Raw genomic sequence first — 26,707 nt, forward strand, 5'->3', positions numbered from 1 at the left:
GGCCTCTCCCGTCGTGGAGCACAGGCTCCGGACGCGCAGGCTCAGCGACCATGGCTCACGGTCCCAGCCGCTCCGCGGCATGTGGGATCTTCCCAGACCGGGGCACGAACCGGCGTCCCCTGCATCAGCAGGCGGATTCTCAACCACTGCGCCACCAGGGAAGCCCTCCAGTTTTTCTTGAATCACCTTTCCATCTAGCAGACTGTAGTTATCATAAACAGAATAAATTGCCAACCAAGGAAGAGAAAATTAAGTAACATTGAATATTGAAAGACTTGTTTTATAAACCTAAATATACTTGAGAATTGACCATCGTAAGTGAGAATTACCCACACTAGTGGAAGAGGTGTGTCAGAGGTAGACAAGATTGTCCCAGGCTTTTTCTGTAGGGAAGATTCCAGGTCTCGCCTGGTAACCAGGCTAGGTGCTCATCTATTTCCATCTCTTTGGCATTTTCGCTTGTACAGTGTGAGTGTGTCTGCACTGTCGCATCCTTACTCGAGAGGGATTATTGCAGGTCTCCTGATTCTGTATGGTTAGCTTCCATGCGCTTGGCCATTGTTTAAGCCAGTCACCAGGGATTTGTGTATTCACAAGGAGCTGATAGTGTGAAGTAGAAGCCCTGATAAGTCCTTCAGAAGGATTGATCTGGAAGAGCTTTTAACAGAGACATCCAGACAGACACAGGCCACAGGAGGTGTGAGGAGACAGAGTGGAGCAGGGGACTCTTGAGATCTCCCTGAATGTGGTGGGTCTAGCTTGAGCCACAGTTTCAAGGGAGGGAGGAGGGTATTTAGTAGCAAAGAATGTAAGAGGGGTCCCATTGGAGTGTTGGGCCTAACACAAGTGAGGCCGCCACACCCTTCCCTCAGCCCCGGGGAGCAAGTGGGCCCATCTAGTGGAGGCAGAGGCCAGCTCCTTCCAGGCTGGGCTTTGCTGTCACTGCCTGCGAGGGCAGGGGTGTTGACGGTGGGAGTGTTTCTTGGCTCTCTCTGCCAGCTGGAAGGCAGACTCAACACAAGGGCTGGGAAACATCCTTCATTGTATCTAGATTCTCCACGTCTCTCCTACGCTGGCTAGCCAACTCCAAAACCATACGACCACTTCCTTTTTACTTTTCCCCATGGGGGGTTTTTTCTCCCTTGCACCTGACCTCCAAGAGGGCCTCTTCAATCTGCCCGCAGAGCTGACTGACTCTGGGCTCTGCAGAGCCAGGTGCTGTGGAGGCCCCTAATCTCCTGTCCCCCACATGTAGTCATTAACACCTCTGTCATCCCTCTGGTGTGGTTCAGAGACCTGAGGCAGCCCAGTCAAAGCCTGTCTAAGGAATGTATTGGGCCCAGGAGTTGTGGTCAGCAGGATGAAGCCAGGGGATGAATATCAGCAAGCTGAGAGAAGACAGGGGAAAAGCTCCAAGGGCATAGTGAAAACAAAGGGGAGTGTAACAGAATGTGACAGGGCCGGACTCCGTAAAAGGACCATAAAGATCTTTTCAGGGACATCCCTGGTGGTCCACTGGTTAGGACTCCATGCTTCCACTTCAGGGGGCAGGGATTCGATCCCTGGTTGGGGAACTAAGATCCTGCGTGCTGTGCAGTGCGGCCAAAAAAAGACAAAACGAGTTTTTCTTTCTCCCCACTCTAGTCCTCTGGCCTCTTGTGGCTAATGTACTTAACCCCAGAGGCTTTCCCCATGGAGGCCCTGGCTGACTTCTCTGTTCTCAAGTTCCTGGCTGTAGGAGTCCATAGGATTTGGTTTATTTGACTTCCTGTCCCCAGTAAACGTCGGGCTTGCATCCTGATGTGTGAAATGACTTCCTGCATTTAGAGTCTGTCACTGGTTCCTAGTCAAGCTGGGTTAGAACTAAATCCAGATCTAGATCTCCTTCCACCTCAGCAGGGAGAAAGGGGAGTGTGGTAAAGAAGGTATTTCCTCTTTAAATCCTGTAATGACCGAAAGAGATTTAGAAAATGTATCAGAACTTAGATATTCTGATATCTTGCTCCTGGAAATAGAGAAACAGCATCTACAAATGAGCATGGTGGCGTGAATTAATGACATCCACAACAAACCTTTTTCTAAGCCATTTGCGTCACCTTTGCGTTTCCCAATTTTATATCACGTTGGCTAGATACTGAAAAGAGAAAGGGCAAGAAGCACCTACCCCTGTTTAAAAACAGTTAGTGTCTTAGAAACTTTTTATATTTGTTGACTGCCTTTGTCCACAATATTTTAAATATTTTTCTACAAATTCTGTAGCAACGCTGAGTTAAATTGTGAGGTAGGTAAATGGAGGGAGGGAGAGTATCCCCGTGATTTAACATCATGTCGTCTTTTTTTCTCATTTTCCTAGATCTTCGAAAGAATTCTATTTATTTGGGCCATCCGACACCCTGCCAGTGGGTATGTCCAAGGAATTAATGACCTGGTCACTCCGTTCTTTGTCGTCTTCCTCTCAGAATATGTTGGTAAGAAGCATGAGTACCAAGTTGAACAAGCTATTGCTCTTTCTTATCTGTGGTCTGTTTGTTTTTCCCAAGAGTGCAGCCAGTGGGCACGTCTTGCTGAAAAAGAGTAGTGGCTTTAGAATACACAGCTAAACCTGTTTTAACAGCAGCCGCAGCAGTAGCCTGGAATTTCTCTCTCGAGATGGTCACAGATCTCACCTAAGAAGACCTTTGCCAAAGAATGACCAAATTGATATATTTATGTTCTGCCATAAACAGATGGTTTGATGGTTTGACTGAGGTTCCTTTTGGATTATTTTGAACTCATCTCAAATGCAGGCCCTCATCTGTGAAAGCTGGAATTTTAGATTATACATCAGGCCTTCACACTTCAGTTCACATGCTGTATCTTAGGAGCAGGATGTGGACGTATAGAGCAGGAAAGGTGCCAGAATACAGCTCACACTGGAGGTAATGGAATGGGCCAAGGAGAGTTCCGGGACCTTGGTTTCTCCTCCTCTTCCTTCACCTCTTACCGCACTGGGTTCTTGTCACTTTGAACAGAGTGATTCGCTGTCACGGCAGCAGTTAGGTTTTCTTACAGCTCCAGCCACCTGCTCCAGCCAGGCCTAAATCAGGCAGAGTCTTAAAAGGCATTGAGGATCCTCCACTTTTTTGGTTTCCTCAGTCACTCGTGCTTCAAGACTCATAGGAAAACCTACCTGTCATGGCCTGATGCTTTGTTCTCTTAGTCAAAGAGAGGTTCATGTGGGAATAAGAACATTGAAAAGGATTTTAGAAAACTATCCGTCTACTCCCCTCATTTCACAGATGGATTGTGAGATTCCTTGCCTCCTTATTAGTGGCAGGGATAGGACCAGAACCCTCTTCTTCAGACTCTGGGGGTGGTGGGTTATTCTTTTTGTAGAAAGCCATTGCAGGGGGTAGGATGGTAATGAGAAGGGGACTGGAGTGGAGCCCCTTGGAGGGGGAGGGCATAAGAAATGTCTCACTTGATCCTTCCCATTCAGATTTTCTGGTGGGACTCAAAGGCGTGGTGTTTTGGTCTTTCATGAGGCAGCCTTTTTAATTTTTCATTACTCAAAACGTAAGGCAACCTAATGATGCCATTCCTTGTTCCCCTTAAGTGACAGCAGCCAGGGCAGAACTGGGAGTAAGGGTGGAAGGTCACACTCTTTCTTGTCCACTCTGTCCAGTGACCCTAAGCAAAAGCATATAAATAAAGCTTTTGCTGGAGAACTTTCATTTTCCCCTCACATTAATAGGTCAGTTTTCAGAGGCACCTTAATTCTGTGTGGTTTAACTTTATTAAAGAGCGTGAGTGCAGCTGGTCTGTTGGGATTTGGGGGTTGATTCTTGCAGTAGTACTTTTCTGAAATGGTATTCAAGGATGAGCCTAGGAAGGTATTAATCCATTCATTAATCTACATTTGAGGTCTGAACGCTGGCATTGCCAGTTTTTATGCCAATTAAGGGAAATCCTCAGCAGCTGCAGTTCTTTTTTTTTTTTTAACATCTTTATTGGAGTATAACTGTTTTACAGTGGTGTCTTAGTTTCTGCTTTACAACAAAGTGCATCAGTTATACATATACATATGTTCCCATATCTCTTCCCTCTTGCGTCTCCCTCCCTCCCACCCTCCCTGTCCCACCCCTCTATGCAGTTCTAATTGGATATTAACTATCTTGCTAGCTGTCATTTATATTTTGTACCAAATTTTCCTTTACCTTCTATAGGCGCCCATCCCATTGTTACCATCAGCCCCACCAAGCACTGTGCCTTTCTTTTTTGTTTTTTAATAAATTTATTTATTTTTGGCTGCACTGGGTCTTCGTTGCTGTGCACGGGCTTTTTCTAGTTGCAGTGAGCAGGGGCTACTCTTCGTTGTGGTGTGCGGGCTTCTCATTGCGGTGGCTTCTCTTGTTGCAGAGCACGGGCTCTAGGCATGTGGGCTTCAGTAGTTGTGGCTCACGGGCTCAGGAGTCGTGGCTCGAGGGCTCTAGAGCGCAGGCTCAGTAGTTGTGGCACACGGGCTTAGTTGCTCCACGACATGTGGGATCTTCCCAGACCAGGGCTCGAACCCGTGTCCCCTGCATTGGCAGGCAGATTCTTAACCACTGCGCCACCAGGGAAGTCCACTCTGCCTTTCTTTCATAGATATGACTGCATTCTGATCTGGGTGTTTGGTTTGTCAGTCTCACCTGCTGACCAGTGAAACCATTGCTGACCCACAGCGTTTACACAGTGAAGCGTGGGCTTCTCTGCCCCTCCTCAGCAAGGAAGACTTTCTTGGCAAGGCCGTACTCAGTTTCACCTCTGCAGACTTCAGATGGGTGTTTGGTACCTCCTCCTAGAACTAGGAAGGTGGGGCCCATTCTTTTTTTACAAAAACTTTTCAGTTTCAAGCATATGTACAAGTAGAAAAAATAATACCATAAATCCTTATATACCTGCCACCCAACTTCATAACTCTGTCCATTCTTCACCCACTCATCTTTGTGAGTAAGCAAATCTCAATGTCAAGCACATATAATTTCATCCATAAATATTTCCATATGTACCTTTCGAAGATAATGATTAAAGAAACTCACAGCTGTAATGCAGTTATTACATCTAAAAAGTTATAATAGGTCCTTAATATAATCTAATATATAACACTATTCAAATTTTTTTGATTCCTGTAAATATATTTAACAGTTTGTTTGAATCAGGGTTCAAATCAGGTCCACACATTCTACTAATTGGTTGATATGTCTCTTAAGTCTCTCTTAATCTATCAGTTCCATCCATGTCTCTCTTCCTTAGGAGTTTGTACCTTTAGCCCTTATTTTTCCAGTTTTCAAACTAGGACTTGCTAGGCCAGCCAGTAATATAACCCTGATTTTTTAAAGCACTTTACTGTTTGCAAAGTACTTTGACTTACCTGATTTCATTTAGTAGCCCCCAATATCTCTTTAAGGTAGATGTATCAACCTATTTTAAATGAGCTTCCCAAACTCAAACCTAGGTCTTTTGACCTAAATACCTGTGCTCTTTATAAGAATTGGTGGTATCTCAACTTAGATCTATCTAGTGGCTCCCTCTTGTCCATTCCCTGCTCCAAAGCAGGCAGCACATTTCTTATTGCTCCTTTTCTTAAAAAAAAAAAAAAAAAAAAATACAGTAGAGATACATACTCATTTAAAAAAATCAAGGACTTCCCTGGTGGCGCAGTGGTTAAGAATCCACCTGCAGGCTTCCCTGGTGGTGCAGTGGTTGAGAGTCCACTTGCCGATGCAGAGGACACGGGTTTGTGCCCCGGTCCGGGAAGATCCCACATGCCGCGGAGCGGCTAGGCCCGTGAGCCATGGCTGCTGAGCCTGCGCGTCTGGAACCTGTGCTCCGCAACGGGAGAGGCCACAAAAGTGAGAGGCCCGCGTACCGCAAAAAAAAAAAAAAAAAAGAATCCGTCCACCAATGCAGGGGACACGGGTTTGAGCCCTGGTCTGGGAAGATCCCACATGCTGCGGAACAACTAAGCCTGTTTGCCACAACTACTGAGCCTGTGCCCTAGAACCCATGAGCCACAACTACTGAAGCCCGGGTGCCTAGAGCCTGTGCTCTGCAGCAAAGAGAAGGCACTGCAGTGAGAAGCCTGCACACCGAAACAAAGAGCAGCCCTCGCTCGCTGCAACTAGAGGAAGCCTGCGCACAGCAACGAAGACCCAACACAGCCAAAAATAAATAAATAAATAAGTTTATTAAAAAAAATAAAAACAATATAGAATTGTTATTACCTCACCCCTACCCCCCCATCACCAGAGATAACTACTATTGACCTCTTGGTGTGTATTTTTCCAGTCCTTTTCCTGTGTGCGGATAGAGCTGCATATATTATTTTTCTTTGTTGTATCCAGAAAACTGGGATCAAACTTATCCATACTTTTCTCTGTCCTGCTTGTTTTCATTCACAAATATCTGGCCAGCTTTCCAAGTTTGGACATATGGATCTACCTCATCATTTTCAGCAATTATATTTACTTTCATCAAATTTTACTATAGTTTAGTAAACAATTCTTTTATAATAGGACATTTAAATAATCTACAATTTTTAGCTATTATAAAGAACACTTCAGTGAATATCCTTGTACATATTTTCTTATGCATTCGTGTTAAAATACATGTTTCGCTGACAGAGAGCCCATAGAATGGAAATTACTAGTCCTAAAAGCATGCCAAATAGGTACCACTCCAAAATTACACTGCAAAAAGGTTTACAGCAGTTTATACTCCAGCCACTAATTTTTGGGTGCACTCTTCACATCCTTAGCAAAACTGGGTATTTTAGTCTAACTGTGTTTCAAAAGTTTGGCAAATAAAGCATGATTTGTGTTTCAGTTTTTATTTCCACTTGCTCATCAGTGAGGTGGTTTATCTTTTGTGTATTAGCATTTGTTTCTTTTGTCATCTGCTTGTTCAAATCTTTTATCCAGTCTATGGCCATACCACCCTGAATGCGTCCGATCTCGTCTGATCTCGGAAGCTAAGCAGGGTCGGGCCTGGTTAGTACCTGGATGGGAGACCGCCTGGGAATACCGGGTGCTGTAGCCTTAAAAGAAAAAGAATTCTTTTATCCAGTTTTTTTGTTTTTTACAAAATAACTTTATTTATTTATTTATTTATTTTTGGCTTCGTTGGGTCTTTGTTGCTGCGCGCAGACATTCTCTAGCTGTGGCGAGCGGGGGCTACTCTTCGTTGCGGTGTGCGGGCTTCTCATTGCGGTGGCTTCTCTTGTTGAGGAGCACGGGTTCTAGGTGCGCAGGCTTCAGTAGTTGCAGCACACGGGCTCAGCAGTTGCTGCGCCTGGACTCTAGGGCATGTGGGCTTCGGTAGTTGTGGCATGTGGGCTCAGTAATTGTGGCTCGTGGGCTCTAGAGTGCAGGCTCAGTAGTTGTGGTGCACAGGCTTAGTCGCTCTGTGGCATGTGGGGTCTTCCCAGACCAGGGATCAAACTCATGTCCCCTGCATTGGCAGGCGGATTTTCAACCATTGCGCCACCAGTGACGTCCTATCCAGTTTTTTCTATTGGACTGTTGGTCTTGTTTTGTAAGAGCTTTATGTGGATTAGATATATTCATTTTTCATCTGCTATGTGTTAAAAATATTAGGTCAAACCACATGAAATTGCTAATATTCAACCATTTTTGACACATCCCTCCATGGGAATTTTATATAGTTCAAGCTAATTCTTTTTTTTTCCTCCCAGACCATCATTTGTCTTTTCAACTTTGTTTATTGTGTCTCCTATGTAGCACTTCCTAATTTTTATGTGGTCAAATCTGTCCATTCGACAGGTATTTATTGAGCTCCTCCTATGTGCCAGAGGATAGAGTGACTAAGATAACAGATGTAGGCCCTGCCCTTATGGAGCCTCCCATCTAGTGCAGGGGTTAAGGGGCTCACAAAAAATTAAACAAGTCATTGCGAAATGTGAGAAGGACATGAAGGAAATACCTCCTCCTTTATGGTTTTTAGATTCGGTATATTGCTTAGGAAGTCTTTCCCCACCCCAATATTATAAGAATATTCTTCCATGTTTTCTTCTAATACGCTTGTGGTTTTGATTTTACATTTAGCTTTTTAAATTCCATTAGTAATTTATTTTCCTGTACAGTGGGGGCTGAGATTTAAAATTACTGTTCCAACTGGATAGTTTATTTTTTCAACACTATTTATAAATAGTACATCCTTTCTTCACTCATGTGAAATCCGTTTTCATAATATAATATAAATTTCTTTATTTATATGGTTTACTTATTTCTGTTCCATTTATCTCCATTTCTATGCATGTACCAACAGCTTGGATTTTTGACCTTTGTAGTGTGTTTTATTATTATTTCAGGGCCAGTCTCTTTCATCATTCTTTTGTAAAAATTGTCTTGGCTCTTCTTGCAGGTGAACTTTAGAATCAACTTGCGAAATTCAGGATGTAGGGAACCCTTTTGAATTTTTATTGGAGATGCAGTAAATTTACAAATTAGTTTGGTGGGGTATTTTTTTCTTTCTTTGGTAGCAGCTTCGTTGAGATGGCATTCATATACCATACAATTCACCCATTTAAAGTGTACAATTCAGTGGTTTTTAGTATATTTATAGAGTTGTGTAACCATCAGCACAGTCAGTTTTAGAATATTTTCATCAGCCCAAAAAGAAACCCTGTACCCCTTAGCCATCACTTCCAAGCCTCCGCACCCCCTGTATTCCTAGGCTACCATTAATCTACTCTCTGTCTCTATGGATTTGCCTTTTCTGGACATTTCATAACAATGGTCATTCCTTTTTATGGTCAAATAAATATTCCATTGTATGAATATACCACATTTTATTTGTCTGTTCATCGGTTGCTTGGTATAAATTAAGCTTCAAAGAAGCAAGGCATACAGACTTCCCTCCAGCCTCAAGACCTTTCCTGAACATAGATTCAACATTGTTTGTGGCCTTCAAGAATAGTTCTCTTGTCTGAGTAATAATGTTCCTTTTCTTCCCTTCTCTAATAGTGCCATATCCTAGTAAAGCAGCTACTGTGAGAGGTGTGTTGTTATGACCTCTCTGATATGACTCTCCCTACCACAGGAGGCCTCAAGTACCCTTCACCCATGGAACAGGCCAGGCAGTTGCCCTCATCATCCCAGGCAGGTATCATCAGGCAGCCTTAGCCCACCGCCCCATCTTACTGAGCTGTAGCGTGGAGGACGTGTCCTAGTAGAGCTGTGGGATCCACATGCCACCAGGAGGTTGTTTGGCCTCTCTCCTATCTCCTCCCCTATCTGTTCTTTATTACTTTTATAAATTGGTACCTGAGCTGGCTTCATGCTTTGTGTCATGTTTGTGGTAAAATAGTTGAAAACGGGGAGAACCAGTGATTCCCCTCTGAGTTGCTAGAAGATTTTTCTGTAGCTGGCTTAGCCCCCCAGTAGCCTCTTTATCTGCTGAAACCAGCTGCTCACATAGAAGTGGGTCCTCTGTGGATAAGCCAGCTGTGTCTGGGTTCAGAGGTGACAATGCTGGAGGGTCACCCGTGGGGAGATACAGTCTCTGGACTGTGACCCCTGAGATGGTGGAATGCCTTTAGACTCTCCTCTCCAAAACTTTTTGGACTTAGATGACAGTATTGATCTAGCTTGGAACATATTAAGGTCAAATGTAATTGATGATGTGGCCATCACCAAATTAAGCTGCGTAACAGCAACTGTTTAAGTGATGCAAATGAGGAAATCATATAGAAAAGTGGGGCTCATGACATATCCTGTTTTCAGAAGAAGAGTGGTGCCTGGTGATTTCTTTCGTTACAAAATGAAACACTGTCAAATAACTCTCCCCCTTCTCCTCTGCATGAAGTAGTACAGCAGGATTTTCATTTCAGGTTTTACTTAGAAGCATGACAGCAGTAGAACTCCCAGAAGGGAAGTCTTTCCCTGACTCATGTTCCCTGCGTGACATTTACACTCAGATATGTCATAAATGACCAGTTAGGATTAGCTTGTCTGCACTGACAGGGAACCAATACCTTAAGCAGGAGAGAAAAGCTTACTTCTCTCACATTAAAAGTCAGGAGGTAAGTAGTCTGGGGCTCCATGGTATCAGGGATCCAGCCTCCTCTCTCTGTTGTCCTGCCATTCTCAGCATGTGTTTTTGTACTCATGATCCAAGATGGCTGCTTGTGCTCTAGCCATCACATCTATATTCCAGCCAGTATGGAGGGGGAAAGGAAGAAAGGCATACTCCTTCTGTTGAAGGACACTTTCCAAGTACATGACACTTGGTTTTGAATCTCTCTTGTCTCAACTTAGTCTTATGGCCATTCTCATCTGCAAGTGAGCCTGGAAAACACAGTCTGTATCCCAGGTGGCCAGTACCCTTACGGGTCCTTTCACCAAGGAGGAGTGGGTTATAGTTATTTATGCATAGTGACAATCTTTGCTCTCCCTAGGCTTCTCAGACTCAGTGTTTGACTAACTCCTCTCCATACCCAGCCACCCTTTTCTCTCAGTTGCCAGCATTTCCTGTCACTTAAGTCAGAAATGCTCAGACTTGTTCATAATTCTTTTTTCTCATTCTTGCATATCCAGTCAGTTACAGAGCTCTGATGATTTCACGTCCTAAATATTTCTTGAATCTGCTTCCCTCTCTATTCCTCCTATGACTACCCTAGCTTAGCCCTGGATTGCTGAAATGGCCAAGTGTGTTTTCCCATCTCTGGTTTTTGTCCCCTTCTTCCCATCTTTCACACCATTTAAACACAGACTTGTCGGTGCAGCTCCTTTGCTTAAAACCCTTCACTAGCATCCCATCACCTACAGTTAAAAATGTCCACATTCTCAGGAGTTCCCTGGTGCCCTAGTGGTTAGGATTCTGGGCTTTCACTGCCATGGCCTGGGTTCAATCCCTGGTCGGGGAACTGAGATCCTGCAAGCCACACAGCACAGCCAAAAAAAAAAAAAAGTCTAGATTCTCTAGCTTGTGCAAGGCCCTGTGTGCTCTACTTCCTGTCTCACCTCTTAAACTCAGAAATCCAAAATTGACAGTTTTAATCTAAAGCCTTGTCCTGTACCACCTCTTTATCTCCTGGGCTAATCCTTGCGCATCCTTTAAGACACCCCTTCTTCCTGGAAGCCTGCCCTGAGACTTCTTCCCTGCCCCCACCACCCCAGTGGTACTCTTTCCATAACCCTGTGCACTTCCCCTTTGTAGGACTTTACCACACCAATTATTGTGTGTTTCCCTCCTACTCTCTCCCACCAGACTGTATGATTCTTTGAGGCCAGAGACTATTTTAAACATCTTTATATTCCCAGTGCTTTTATTTTGGTGTCCAAAATAGGCATTCCATACATGTCTAGATGAATGAAAGAATGAAAATTTCATAACGTTGCTAGATATTCAGGAAATAGTGCAGTTTTGCTGGGCTTGGCCACTGGAGGGCAGTGAATTACAGTATTCTGCTACTGTGCTGAGATAGTCAAAAGTTCTCTCTCTTGTAAGGGATGGAGATGGAGTTCCATCACTCATTCAGCAAATACTTATTGAGGAACTATACCGTGCCAGGCACTGCTCTAGGCACTGGGGATACGACCATAAACAAAGTGGATGAAAATCCCTGCCTTTCACTTCTAGGTATTTATACAAGGAAAATTAAAGCATATAGTCCCCCAAAGGCTGCCTAGGAATATTCATAACAACTGTATTAATATAGACAAAAATTGGAAACAACCCAAATATCTGTTAATAGGAGAATGGATAGTCACACAATGGAATAGTACTCAGCCATAAAAAAGAATAAACTACTGATAAAAGCAAGAACATGGAAGAAATCATCTCAAAAACCATTATGTTGAACAAAAGAGGCCAGATACTGAAAAAGTACACATTGTATGATTCCATTTAAATGGAGTTCATAGGGCTTCCCTGGTGGCGCAGTGGTTGGGAGTCTGCCTGCCGATGCAGGGGACGGGTTCGTGCCCCGGTCCGGGAAGATCCCACATGCCGCGGAGTGGCTGGGCCCGTGAGCCATGGCCGCTGAGCCTGCGTGTCCAGAGCCTGTGCTCCGCAACGGGAGAGGCCACAGCAGTGAGAGGCCCGCGTACCACAAAAAAAAATAAAAATAAATAAATAAATAAATGGAGTTAATAAATAATCTACAGTGATAGAAATCAGAATGATGGTCGACTCTTGGAGATTGATTAGGAAGAGGCAAGAAGAGACTTTATAGGGTGATGGAAACGTTCTCTATTTGGACTGGGGCACTTTTTTACACAGATGTATACATGTGTCAAAACAGAACCGTGCGCTTATGTGTAGTCTAATGTATGTAAATTATATATAAAACTAAATCCCTTCCACTGAGTGTAAATTCTGATGAGAAGAAACTGACAATAAATAGAAAAATAAGTAAGGTATTTGTTACCTTGACTGTGATAAGTGCTATGCAGGAGAACAAAGGAGGAAAGAAGGACACAGTTGTGCCCTGTTGGCAAGAGTGGGAACAGGAGCAGGTTTTAATCAGGGTAGTGAACCGGGGTCACACTGAGAAGACGATGTTTGAGCAAAGTCCTGAAGGAGGAGAGGGGGTGAGCCATGCAGTTAATTTTTGGTATTTAACACTCAGATTTTCAGAGGAAAGGAGTTGTCGTTAATAACTCCCCACATGCCCAGGTACCATGGCCCCTGTTGCTGTGTCTTGCTCCTGGGCTGTTGTGGATTATACTCCAGCTCCGTGCTCTTAGATCCTGGGAGGCTTCATTGTCTATCTCACACCCAACTCTGCCCTGCCCATCCTGTTCCTCCCCACCTGGCAAGGTGTGGAGGCCAAAAATGAAACTGGACAGACTTCCATAGTCTTTCATTGTCTTAAGAGGACGTTCCTTTTTTTCCTTTTAAAATGTAAACTTCGTGGGCTTCCCTGGTGGCGCAGTGGTTGAGAGTCCGCCTGCCGATGCAGGGGACACGGCTTCGTGCCCCGGTCCGGGAAGATCCCACATGCCGCGGAGCAGCTGGGCCTGTGAGCCATGGCCGCTGAGCCTGCGCGTCCGGAGCCTGCGCTCCGCAACGGGAGAGGCCACAACAGTGAGAGGCCCGCGTACCGTTAAAAAAAAAAAAAAAAAAAAAAAAGTAAACTTCGTATTGAAGTATAACATACGCTTTTTGAAGTACATATGTCATTACATACACAGCTCAATAAATTTCCCCTAAATAACCAGCACCCAAGTGGAACATTTCCAGCACTGCAGAAGTTGCCTTGTGTTCCCTTCTAGTCCCTCCCCTCACCCCCACAAGGGTAACTATTTTACTGACTTCTAACACCTCGATTAGTTTTGCCTGTCTCTAAACTTTATATAAATTTTTTTTTAATTTATTCATTTAATTTACTTATTTTTGTCTGCATTGGGTCTTCGTTGCTACGGGTGGGCTTCTCATTGTGGTAGAGCACAGGCTCAGCTGCTCCATGGCATGTGGGATCCTCCCGGACCAGGGCTCGAACCCATGTCCCCTGCATTGGCAGGCAGACTCTCAACCACTGTGCCACCAGGGAAGTCCCAATATATAAATTGAATCATAGAGTAAGGATATTCCACTTTGCATTTTCATGCTACTGGTTTGGAGGGAACTGGGAGTGAGACCGATGCTGAATTTTTAGCGCTCACCCTGTTTGGGACTTTACCCCTTTCTTCAAGGTGCCTCCTGGCCCCGTCTTCATAGATGCAGCAGCCTCATATGTGATAGTTGAGACATATGAGACTCTTTCCAGCAACAGACATGTTATGTGGAGACGCCCAGTCAGAGTGCTGAGCTGAGCTGAGCTGAGCTGAGCTGAGCTGAGCTGAGCTGAGCTGAGCTGCTTTCAGTGGACAGTTGAGAGCAATGTGAGCATTTGGTGGGATGTCCAGTGCTGGATTTTCTCCCCTGTAGGAGGTAAGCTCTCCAAGGGCGAGTTGTAGCTTGTTATCTCCGGCACTGTAGGACCCGGCCTGCTCTCTCCCTGGTGGTAAACCAAGTGACACATGCATGCTCACTTGCTCTCTCTCTCATCTGACCCCCCCCCAAAAAATGAGAAATTATAACAGAGGAGAAATTGAGGTAGCCAACATAGTCAAGATGTTTGAGCCTAGATGAGGAGCCTCTGGGCAGCTGATATTGGCACTGGGGACATTGGACTCCCTAGAGCCTGTTCACATACACAGTGTCTTGGTGACATGCTGCCTGGCTCTGTGGGTAGTCTTTGGGCAGGTCCTAGAAAGTGAAGTGTGTGCTGGACCTGGCCCGTCCCTTGCCTCATAACCTGAATACTCATATAGTTCAGGTTCATGTAATCTGAGGTCATAGCCAGCAGCCACTCGTGTTTGTTAAATAAAAGTAAAAGTAATCCAGGAACCTCAGGAAAGTAGAGAAGGTTGAGTGATATGTTGGTTTTAAAAATTAATTTTAGCCAGGCTGCCCCACGCTGAGTAGTGGACAGCCAGAGATCATTTTGAGTTAATATTTACCTTTTAGTCACTGCCCTGATTGACAGGCACGGCGTCGGGAAGGGCTCCAATGGTCAGCTGCTTCTCTGTGTCTTGGAAACAGCACGTCTCCTCTCACTCAGTCTGGAACATGGTCCTCATGAAGCAGAAAGGCCCCGCGTGTGTCTCCGCTCTTTAGGAACCTCAGAAGAAGTCTTTCCTCTAACCTCCTCCCTGTCCTCACTGCCCTTTCTTTGTCAGGTGGTTTGACTTTTCTGGGTTTAGCCGAGGGGCCCCTCTACTTTTTTTTTTTTTTTAAATATTTATGTATTTATTTGGCTGCATTGGGTCTTCGCTGCTGCTCAGGCTTTCTCTAGTTGGCGGCGAGCGGGGGCTACTCTTCTTTGCGGTGCGCAGGCTTCTCATTGCGGTGGCTTCTCTTGTTGCGGAGCACAGGCTCTAGGCACGTGGGCCTCAGTAGTTGTGGCACGTGGGCTCAGTAGCTGTGGCTTGCAGGCTCCAGAGTGCAGGCTCGGTAGTTGTGGCGCATGGGCTTAGTTGCTCCACGGCATGTGGGATCTTCTTGGACCAGCGATCGAACCCACGTCCCCTGCATTGGCAGTTGGATTCTTAACCACTGCACCACCAGGGAAGTCCCGGGGCCCCTCTACTTTGTCCATGCTCAGCTGTGGTGACCTTGTCTCAGCTGCTGCTATCAAATACTTGCCTGAAAATACCAGATGAATAACACCCAACAATAAGTTTCTATAGCACTCGAACCACTTAAAAATTATTACATACAGGTGATCGGATGAATTCCTTGACACTTTTCTTAAAACTGTGTTTCTTTTTCTTTTAATATATATATATTTTTAACTTTTTATTTTTGGCTGCGTTGGGTCTTCACTGCTGCACAGGCTTTCTTGTAGTTGCGGTGAGTGGGGGCTACTCTTCGTGGTGGTGCGCGGGCTTCTCATTGCAGTGGCTTCTCCTGTTGCAGAGCACGACTCTAGGCGCATGGGCTTCAGTAGTTGTGGTATGCAGGCTCAGTAGTTGTGGCTCACGGGCTCTAGAACGCAGGCTCAGTAGCTGTGGCGCACGGGCTTAATTGCTCCGCGGCATGTGGGATCTTCCCGGACCAGGGCTCGAACCCATGTCCCCTGCATAGGCAGGCAGATTCTTAACCACTGCGCCACCAGGGAAGCCCAAAACTGTGTTTTTCTGGATGAAATATTTAACTCTTATTTTATGAAGTTCTTTAGATGTATAGCTGAAAAGATTTTTTTTTCCTTTTCTCAATCAGTTTACTTTTGTGATCAGAAAATATTATGTAAGGTATTCTTTTGAGTCCAGTTTAAAAAAAAAATGAAAGACAGGAATCAGGTAAGCCAGAGGCTTTGGAAAATAGAAGGGCTGTGTGTAGTCTGATGCCTTGAATCCTCTCATGCCTGCCAGTCGGGCTGATTAATTCTGACCCAACAGATCACAAAATCTAGAAATTGCCCTGCGATCACAGATGGTTCCTGGGAAATGCCTAAAGCAGTTAATGGACAAGTTAACTCTTGTCAGTTTAAGCAAAAGCTGTTCTTCCTGAAGCTGTAGGGGAGTGTTTGAGGCATAGGTGAGGCTGATTTTAGGCCCGAGATCTGGAGTTCTCAGAAAAATAAATACTTGACTGGGGCTACCACTCAGGTGGTACATTTTATCAGCTAATAATGCCAGGCTTGACAGCATGTTCTTGTCAAGCCCGGAATGGGCAATTTGATTTTTATAAAGAGCTTTTGGGTTTCCTCTTTTTGGATGCTTTGCCTCTTAAAACAGCCATAAAATATCCCTTAAAATCTCATTCCCTCCAGTCTGAGTCCTGGCTGCTGAACACTGCATAATGACAACCAGAGACGCTGCCCTCATTGGAGACTGTGTTGCTGGCATGGTTTCCCGTTCCAGCTTCAATTATATGTTGAATTTTCTCAAGTGGGACGTTTAATGATCCTTCTGAACAGACTGTTTATGCTGAATGAAGCCCTTCAGAGAGCATTTGGGCCTCACTTTCTCTGCTGCTTTTTGATGGTGCACTCAGCTCGCAGTTTTTGACTGAATGTGTGAATTTTATCCTCCAAGCAGCCAGAACACTAAAACTAAACTCTCCTCCCACTCTCTGAAATGCTGGTGAGCTCTCCCATTGACCGTGAAAGCCATGGGCTAACGGGCAGGCCAGGCGTAAGGGCAGAACATGGGGAAACAACAACCCCCAACTCGAGGCCCCAAGAGAGGGTTCAGCATCCTGTCTGGTCCCTTTTCCCCCTGGACAGCTAAAGGTTTGGAACTGGCACAGTTACTGAGAGCTGTATGTTACCAACTTAAACCTCATGTTCAGTTTTCTTCCTTGAGACCAGAAGGTGGAAATGGGAAGCTTTGAAAATTGACTTTTAGTTTTTAGGTACGTTTGGAATTAGGTTAGGTTTGGCTGCGAATAACAGAGATCTAAAATAACAGTGGCTTAAGCAAGGTAGAAGTTTATTTGTTCCTCATATATATAGCAATAATACTAGCTAACATTTGCATAATGCTTATTTTATGACAAGCATTGTTAGCACTTTTCGTTTATTGACTTGTTTAATCCTTACAGTGTGCATTGACACTGGTAAGGTATTACCACCTTAACAGGTGAGGCGTTGAGGCACGGAAGGTAAAGTCACTTGCCTAAAGCCACATAGCTCATGCGAGACAGAGCCAGGATTTGAGCCACACAGTCTGGCTCCAGAGTCTGTGCTCTTAGCCACGTGCTCTTCTGTCTGACAGAAAAGCCACAGGTTGCCAGGGCTGATGTGGCAGATGTGCTCCCCAGTCTACTTGGGGACCCAGGCTCTTTCTCCCTTGTTACTCTGCTGTGTGTGGTTTCCATTCCCAGTGACATTGCCGCTGCAATGTTCTGGAATGGTAGAATGCCCAGGTAGGAAAAGACCCTTCAAATTATTGTGGCACTCTGGATTTTCTTTTGGGAAATGTGTATGAATAGTGGGAGTGGTTTTGTCTTGAGCCTTCCTTGTGGGTTTCATTTTTTTCTTACAACCCTATTTTCTTTTTATTTAATAAATTTACTATTTTTTTATTTTTGGCTGCGTTGGGTCTTCATTGCTTCATGCGGGCTTTCTCTAGTTGCGGCGAGCGGGGACTACTCTTCGTGGCGGTGCGCGGGCTTCTCATTGCAGTGGCTTCTCTTGTTGCGGAGCATGGGCTCTAGGCGTGCGGGCTTCAGTAGTTGTGGCATGCGGGCTCAGTAGTTGTGGCTCATGGACTCAGTAGTTGTGGCTCACAGGCTCTAGAGCACAGGCTCCGTAGTTGTGGTGCACGGGCTTAGTTGCTCCACAGCATATGGAATCTTCCCGGACCAGGGATCGAACCCTGACACCTGCATTGGCAGGCGGATTGTTAACCACTGCACCACCAGGGAAGTTCCACAACCCTATTTTCATAAAGAGGGAGCTACTGCCTTGGACGGTTGGTGTGATCAGTCTCGCTCACTAAAAAGGAGAACACACGCTTCCCTAGCGCACTCCTGGGGGTCTGGTCCTGGAGAGTGGTCTGGTGGTACCTGAGGTTAGGTCACTTGAACCTGTGGCCCAGAGTGGTTCTCATATGGTTCCTCTGGCCACTGTTCACGGTAGTGGGAGTTGGAGGCACCTGAGTATACATCCGTGGGGGGAACGGATATGTAAAGGGGTGGTGCTCTGTGTGGGGCAGTGAACTAGAGGTCTGTACAGCAACACGGAAGGATCTTAGAAATGTAAGATGAAGCAACAGGAAAAAGGAAGTTTCTGAGCTGGGTCTTAGAGCCCAATATCACTTAATTAAATTAATAGTATATATATGTGGCCACCCCCCCCCACACACAAGCCCCCACTATACAATAAGTGTTTAAGTTAGAAAAATAGAAAGATGGTATTTTTTAGAAGGATTTTTTTTTTTTGCGTGGTTTCTCAAATGGACCTTTATATATTATCTGAAGTCTTCATTTCTTCAGGCTTAGTGTTGTTTTACAAAATCTTGTTTGTTCTTTTTTGGTAGTGAAAGGTAGATGTAGTCAATGGTAGCCCCTTTTTTCCAAAATCATGTGCCTTTTTTCCTGACTATAAAAATTATGCTTATTGTAGAAATTTTGAATAGTAAGGCTTAAAGAAAATAAAAACTCTTTATCCCTACCACCTTAGGAATAAGCACTGTAAACCTTTGTGATATATTTTGTCTTTCCTCTGTGATTATTTAAACACATAAATATTGTATGTGCAGTAGTTGAGAGTAAACCATAAATAATTTTGTACTTTACTCCTTTCCCTCAATGCTGTGTTTTCCCATGTCATTACAAATTCCTAGTAAACTTCATCTAAAATAAACTATATTGTGCCTACTGTGTGCCAGGCACTGTTGTTGACACTTTACTTGTATTAACTGTGGGCTTTTACACTGTTCCCAGGGTCATAGCTTTTCTGACCAAAGCACCCCGCCCTCCCCAAAAGGGTATTACAGCCCTTGATGTCCATTAGAAAAACGCTGTTGGGGCTTCCCTGGTGGCGCATGGTTGAGAGTCCGCCTGCTGATGCAGGGGACACGGGTTCGTGCCCCGGTCCGGGAAGATCCCACATGCTGCGGAGCGGCTGGGCCCGTGAGCCATGGCCGCCGAGCCTGTGCGTCCGGAGCCTGTGCTCTGCAACGGGAGAGACCACGACAGTGAGAGGCCCGCATACTGCAAAAAAAAAAAAAAAAAGAAAAACGCTGTTTATATAGGATGAGAATCTGAGAGTTGTTACACATTTCCCCAAGAAGGTCCAGATGTAGGTCTAAATAGAGTAATAATTCTCATAAATGAAAGAGAATACATTTCATCATATGCCTGTGTCTCTCTGCAGCACCAGGGACTGCAGTGAACACCCTGTTTTCAAAACAGGGCTCCAAGGAGATAAGCTGCGTTTGGCACAGAACTCAAGGGCCTGAACATTTCCATGTGTGGCCTCTGACAGGCATGCAGGAACCTGTAGGTTGAGGTGGCCTGTCTTGTCCACCTCTCTCTGGCAGGAAGGAAACATCACATGGCCTCTTCCTTCTTCTAGAAGACTCTTATGTTCTCCCCACTTGTATCTCAGACCAGATAGACAACCTCTCACTCTTGTCATTTAGTGTGGGATTTCCATGAGAAGCTAATAGGCGATCCTCTTTAAAAGAGGTCCCATGGCTAAAGAAGCTGGGGAAATGCTGGGTAAGCAAGGTTAAGGAGATTTACTTAATGCAGAATGTCTAATAACTTCTCAAATCCTTTTGTGTGCTATGATCTTCGTGAATCTCCAAGACAAGGATATATAACGCAGCATTTCTCAACCATATTTTGTCTGCGGAAGCTTTTTTCTTGAGTATCCTATAGGATTGAGGTTTTGCAGAACCCATCTTGATAACTACCAGATTGGTGAGATTAAATCCTGGGAGCTTTCACGGGTTTGGGCCATCTTCCTTCACACACTCATCTTCGCTTCTGAGTGGTGAGGCCATAGGTCTGCCTTGTCAGAACTGGGGGATCCCATCTTTAAAATGAACTATTGGGGCTACCTGATCCCACCTTTTCGCACTACCTGTAAGTGTGAGTGTGCTAGACAGTTCAGTGAGTTTCTGAAATCAAAGAATTTTTCCAGACCATCTCCAGGGGGCTGGATATAGCTCTTTTAAAAAATTCATTTATTTTTATTTTATTTATTTTATTTTTGTCTGCGTTGGGTCTTCGTTGCTGTGCATGGCCTTTTCTCTGGTTGCGGCGAGCGGGGGCTACTCATTGTGGTGGCTTCTCTTGTTGCGGAGCACAGGCTCTAGGTGCACAGGCTTCAGTAGTTGTGGCTCACAGGCTCTAGAGCACAGGCTCAGTAGTTGTGGCGCACGGGCTTAGTTGCTCCGCGGCATGTGGGATCTTCCCAGACCAGGGCTCAAACCCGTGTCCCCTGCATTGTCAGGTGAACTCTTAACCACTGCGCCACCAGGGAAGCCCCTGGATATAGCTCTTTGAACAGGAGGCCTGAAGTATTTCTTTCCTCAAACTAAATGAACAAATGCAATGGAAGAGGAAGATATGTTGGACCCAGCAAAACTGGTGTGAGAAATGGCCTGTTCAGCGTTGTAAGGAGATCCTCAAGAGCCTTCCTGGGACACGTTTGCCCACCTGACAAGGGGACGGGGAGGGCAGGCCCCTGTTCCTTGGCATCGTGTTAGCCTGGCTCTCTCCTGGCTTTAATGACCCCGTTGAAGATACTAGACTCTGTCTTCCTCCATTTTTTGGAGAAGACCTCTGGACTTTCTTCACCTTTTGTTTTACAGAAGAGGACGTGGAGAACTTTGACGTGACCAATTTGTCTCAGGACATGCTGCGAAGCATAGAAGCCGATAGCTTTTGGTGCATGAGCAAACTGCTGGATGGGATACAGGTGAGTGGTTCTGCCCTTGTGGGACACCTGGGTTGGGGCTTCCTGCAGCCCTTTGGGTTCCTTGTTGCTCTTCTGCATCAGACAGGGCCCCCACCCAGCATGGCTCCTCCCCTTTTTGGTCCATCCATCTTTACCTCGTTCATTAGCTTTACAGCTTTCAAAAGGCAATGGTCTAGTGTCCCCTGGAGCCTAAGGAAGTCTCCATGCTGCCCTGCCTTTGTCATCAGACTGTGCCCCTCCTTTCTTCTGTGCTCCCGGGCCATGCGGTTTGCCTCCACAGCACAGGGCTCTTTTAGGCTTTCCTCACACTCTGCTGTTCCGTGAGATTCCCTTGTTCCCCAAAACACTGGCACCAGCTTCGGAAAAACAGCTTGTGTTTTATAAATGTATTTCAGTGAACTTGAGGGATGGTGGCACGACTGTTTGGTATCCCTGTTCATCCTAAGTCCTATGTTGTTTGCAGGATAACTACACCTTTGCACAACCAGGGATCCAGAAGAAGGTCAAGGCACTAGAAGAGCTTGTCAGTCGGATTGATGGTAGGTTCAGAGGAAGAATTCTCTAGCAATAGCACAGTGTGATTCTGACACAAACCAGTTATGCTTGTGGGCATAACTCAGCCCCCTTCCTAGCCACGACCCTTTTCAATTCACTCTGTGCTGTTGGCGGCACTGGCATCCTTCCACATCTCAACCGGAAGGTGAGGTGAGAACTCTGCTGTTATGTCAAGTTCTTTTCTCTCCTTAGTTTTCTACCACTGAGGTCTCTCAGTCCTCCTTCAGCATCTCTCCTCAAATTCACTCTTTCTTCTCGATGTCCATAGCCACAGCTCTGGTCCAGCCTTGCTTGGGTTTTTGCAACTTCCTCCTAGAAGGACTTGCCTCCTCCATACTCTTTGCTTTTCCACACCATCTATCACACACCTGCATCTTTCCAAAGCACTGTTCTGGTCATGTCCCTCTTTTGCTCTGAAACCTCCTGTGCTCTCCATTGCTTTTACCATCAAGTCTGTAGTCTGACCTGTCCTTCATGCTGTGATGTGACTCAGGACTCCTGGGCTTCATGCCAGGTCACCAGGTCTGGCTGATACCCCAGCAGGACGTCCCCTAGCTCCCTGTGACCTGTCTGGGTGGGGAATATGAGTCGTGGCTTCCTGAAGCAGAATGTCTTTGAGGAACAGGAGCCCTACAGTAAGTCCTTGGCTCTGGCATGGAATCATGGAGTGTTAGAACTGAAGGCAACTCAGGAAGCCCTGCTGTTGACCGATGAGGAAACTGAGGCCCAGGGAGAGAAGTCGGAATTACTATCACGTAGAGGTTTGACAGCGTGGTCTTCTGTTAAGAGGAATCTCTAGCACCAATTAATTCCACCAATTACTACACAACTGTTAAGTCCCATTGTCTGGTTTTCTATCATGGATTTTTCTGCTTCACCAAAGCATTCCCTTCCCCAATATAGAGATTGTATATCTTTCTCCTTTCCCAGGTTCTCTTTCCATGAAAACCTTCCCTGATTTGTTCTACTCACTCCAGCTTCCTTTTATGACTTAGGATTTCAGTCTTCCCAGCATGTTTGATTATTTACTATTTTTATCCTGTGCATCATATGTGGGATACTTTTAGCCTCTTTTCCTTATTGCCCTGGCCCAGCTGTTAGCTCCATGATGGGGCCCACATCCAGCTCTCTTGCATCCCTCACTTGGATCCTGGTACAGGGCCTGTGCCAAGCTGTCTGACAAGGGCCAGGTTCCAGAGGGTCTGAGCTGTGGTTTTTGCCACTGTCTGGCCTGTCCTTTTTTTTGTTTGTTTCCTTTTTCCAGCCCTCAAAAATACCTGAAAAATACAGGCACAGTACTTTAGGATGGTGGATTTTTAAATGTATATATCTTTATGCTTTGAATTATAGAAGTAATACTTACTCATTTAGACGCTTGAGAAAAACACAGAATAAAAGGTAAAAATCCTCCCCCTTCCTTAAATTCTACTCCCCAGAAATAACCATCATTGATAGTTACTCTTTCAAAAATTGTATTAAATATTTGCCCCATGCAGGTGCTATTGTAAGCACTTTTATTTTCTCATTTTATTCTCCCCCAAACTTTCTGAGGTATGGATGATCATCTCCATTTATAGATTAGGAAACTGAGGAGGATAGTGATTTTTTTTTTTTAATCCTGTCAAGCAGTATTTGAGGGGCTGTCATGTGGAACAGGGGTCCGGTTTGTTTGGGTTGCTTCAGAATACTACACCAATACCAAGGGGTGGGAGTGGGGAGGGAGCTAGTGTCTGCTAGTGTCGACGAGGCACTTTCTGGTGAATCACTTAATACATCAGTGGGTGAGGCTGCCCTTGAGTGGAGTCGATGAACCTCTTTCACTGGCGGTTTAAGTCCCTGCTGGCTGCCATCTGTCAGGGATGCTGAAGAGGAATCCTCACTGGTGGGAGGATGGCCAAGGTGACCCGCACCATTCTTTTCTATTCTGGGTTCTTCTCTGATGAGTAACAAGGTCAAGCAGCCAAGTGAGCCTTATGTCTCCTGCTCTATGGCTCGAGCAGCCGTGCAAAGGAAGAAAGGTCCCTAGAATATCACTATGGGGTGTTCAAATAGTTCTACTACATGCAGGGCTGAGTAGTAACCATGCAGTGTTGCTGTGAGGTGGTGGAATCAAACGTAAAGGATGGTCAGGTGCCAGTTTGGCCCCTCTGTGTCTGGCTTCTCCAGGGTGAGTGGCTGAAAAGAAATGGAAACCACCTTTTTGGCTCATGTGACTCTTTCAGGGTCCAGTCCCCTAGGTTACTCTCAGGGGGCCAATGACACTTTCTGTTTCAGAGCAGGTACATAATCACTTCAGGAGGTACGAGGTCGAATACCTACAGTTTGCCTTTCGTTGGATGAACAACCTGCTTATGCGGGAGCTTCCCCTTCGCTGCACCATCCGCCTGTGGGACACATACCAGGTATGAGGAGATCCCTGCCCTCTCCATGCCAGGCTGTCCCTGAGGCACCCAGCTCCCTGCCGGGTGTGCAGTATAGCTGCTCGGAAGTTCCCGCCACCTCCTTTCTACCTCTGTGTCTGCCTTAGCCTCACAGGCAGGGCCTCTGCTAAATCTTTTCAGGCCTCTGCTCACCCAGCCATTAAAGGGGTGCTGTTCTGCTTTCCCACCTTGCAGAAGGGTTGGCTCTGAGAGGGCTTGGAGACCTAACTGTTTTTTCCCTTCCCAGTCTGAACCAGAAGGGTTCTCCCACTTTCATCTCTACGTGTGTGCAGCCTTCTTGATCAAGTGGAGGAAAGAGATCTTGGATGAGGAGGACTTTCAGGTGAGTGGCCTGGAGCTCAGCCTGCACTGGGGAAGAGTGTCAGAATGGGAGTCGTCCCGCTAGCGGGGCTGTGCACGTAGAAGCTAGCACAGCAGGTACCTGGCTGGAAAGAGCAAAGGAGAAAGGATGCTCCCAAGAGGGTGCCCTTCCCAGTTGGCAGGAAGGCACTGGGGCCCAGAGTTCTTCCGTGTGAAAGGGTCTTAGTGCCAGAAAGGCTGCAGAGCAGCTGGGCGGGTCTAAGAGACCTTTCAGTCATTCACTGACCAGCACTGGTTGAATGCCTGCAACATACTAGGCACCACTGAGGGAGTAGGACATACAGAAAGTAGAACAGAGAACTCTGCTCTTGTAGAGCTTACATACTAGTTGGGGAGAGACTTAAAGTAAACAAAAGCCTAGTAGGGCTTCCCTGGTGGCGCAGTGGTTGAGAGTCCGCCTGCCGATGCAGGGGACACGGGTTCGTGCCCCGGTCCGGGAAGATCCCACATGCCGCGGAGCGGCTGGGCCCGTGAGCCATGGCCGCTGAGCCTGCGCGTCCGGAGCCTGTGCTCCGCAACGGGAGAGGCCACAACAGTGAGAGGCCCGCGTACCGCAAAAAAAAAAAAAAAAAAGCCTAGTAAATAGTAAATTAAAATGAATGTTAGAAGGAGATAGAAATATAATTTTTTTAAAGGTAGAGCAGGATAAAGGGATTATTAGGTGGTAGGAGAGGGACAGGTTGCAATTTCAAAGTAGTCAGGATAGGCTCACTGAGAAGGTGACATTTGAGCAAAGTCTGGGAGAAGGTGAGGGAGCGAGCCATGTGGACATCTGGGGATCTGCGGGGAGAGCGTCCAGGCAGGAGGAACAGGCTTGCAGAGGCCATGGGGTCGCAATGTGCCTGGGCTGTTGGTAGAGCCATGATGGTGGCCAGTGTGGCCTGGAGCAGAGTGGCCCAAAGGGAAGAGTAGGAAGAAGTGAGGCCAGAGAAGTCACAAGGGACCCAGATCATGGAGGACTTCGTAGCCAGAGTAAGGACTTTGGCTTTTGCTCTGAGTGGAAGGGGAACCATAAGAGGGTCTTGAGCAGAGGAGGGACATGATCTGACTTACGGTTTCAGAGGTTCACTCTGGTGTGGGCTGCAGGTGTGGGCAAGGGTGCAAGCAGGGAGACCACCCAGGAGGCTAGTGTAAGTCCTCCAGGTAACACACGAGAGTGGCTTGGACCTGGATGGTGGAGTGGAGGTGTGACAAGCGGCCCGAGCTTGGATATAGAGCCAACAGGAGTAGAGCCAACAGGAATTCCTGAGGAATTGTGTGTCGAGTATGACAAAGGGATGAGTCAGGGTGGCTTTACAGTTTGTGAGAAGCTGTAAGGAGGAGCACGTTTACGGAGGAAGATCAGGAGTTCAGTTTTGGGCATGTGGAATTTTAAACGCCATTAGACATCCGAATGGAGAGGTAGAATAGGGAGATAAATCTTAGGGGTCTGGAGTCGAAAGAGAGAGCAATCTGGACTGGGCATGTATGTTTAGGAGCCTTTGGCTAGATGGTCTTTAAAGCCAGCGCCTTACATGAGATCCGAAGGAGGTGGGAGTGGACAGAGGAGAGAAGAGGGCCAGACCTGAGCCCTGCACCCTCCTACGCAAGAGGTCAGGGAGGCGAGGCAGACAGGCAAGGAGGCAGGGGGATGACCAGTGGGAACCCAGCGTCCTGGGACCCAAGGGGGGGATGTGAAGAAGACTGAAGAGGTGGCAGAAGCCAGGCAGCTGCTGCAGGGGGCCCAGGACAGGGGGACGGGGAGTGGGGATTGAGGATACAGGTAGCCAGGCTCTGCCATCTGCAGAGAGAGAGGCCTGAAGGCAGTTCATGGTCGTAATCTCTCGGGGTGGCAGTGGGCTTTTGTTTTTGTGCTTTGTAAGTTGCTGAACTGAGGGGTTTGGGGGTTGTTTTTGTTTTAATGGGTATGTATTCCTTTTAAAAACGGGAGGGGAAAAAGCCAGAGGAGGTTGAATGTTTTTCTGAGTTCTAACTGATACCGTAGGTGTTCTCAAGAACAGCAGCATCTCCAAGTGACCCCCGGGGAAGTCCCACTCTATAATTGGTGTTAGGTGGTTAAAGCACAGAAGCCTGTCCAGCAGGTAAAAGGAAAGACGGGACCCAATTTGCCCAAGAAATGGCTTTGGAAGAAAAAAAGGAAAGAGTGGGCTTCTGTGAGTAGGTGATAGCCATGGGGCCGAGGCTGCAGGCAGCGGATAAAGAGCCACAGCTTCTGCCAACCAGCAGCATGTGTGATGCCCTAGGATAAATGAGGACAAGGGCCTGGACTGGCCACGTGCTGGGCGAGCTGTCAGGTTTTTTTTTTTTTTTTTTTGCGGTACGCGGGCCTCTCACTGTTGCGGCCTCTCCCATTGCGGGGCACAGGCTCCGGACGCGCAGGCTCAGCGGCCATGGCTCACGGGCCCAGCCGCTCCGCGGCACGTGGGATCTTCCCGGACCGGGG

At 46.3% G+C, this 26,707-nt stretch overlaps 1 protein-coding gene and 1 non-coding gene across 2 annotated transcripts in view; both read left to right on the forward strand.

Moving 5' to 3' along the window:
• The window catches only part of TBC1D22B (TBC1 domain family member 22B), a 66,377-nt gene that overhangs the window by 30,138 nt on the left and 9,532 nt on the right, over positions 1 to 26,707 (forward strand). The window contains exons 9-13 of the mRNA XM_028478850.2: positions 2,354 to 2,468; positions 20,802 to 20,908; positions 21,372 to 21,447; positions 23,738 to 23,865; positions 24,131 to 24,226. Coding sequence (XP_028334651.1) covers positions 2,354 to 2,468; positions 20,802 to 20,908; positions 21,372 to 21,447; positions 23,738 to 23,865; positions 24,131 to 24,226 — 522 coding nt within the window. The remainder of the gene's footprint in view (positions 1 to 2,353; positions 2,469 to 20,801; positions 20,909 to 21,371; positions 21,448 to 23,737; positions 23,866 to 24,130; positions 24,227 to 26,707) is intronic.
• LOC112064370 (5S ribosomal RNA) lies at positions 6,941 to 7,059 on the forward strand. The gene has a single exon (XR_002891484.1). It is a non-coding gene; the product is annotated as a 5S ribosomal RNA (ribosomal RNA).

This window comes from Physeter macrocephalus, chromosome 18, assembly GCF_002837175.3.
Source record: "Physeter macrocephalus isolate SW-GA chromosome 18, ASM283717v5, whole genome shotgun sequence".
Classification (NCBI taxonomy): domain Eukaryota; kingdom Metazoa; phylum Chordata; class Mammalia; order Artiodactyla; family Physeteridae; genus Physeter; species Physeter macrocephalus.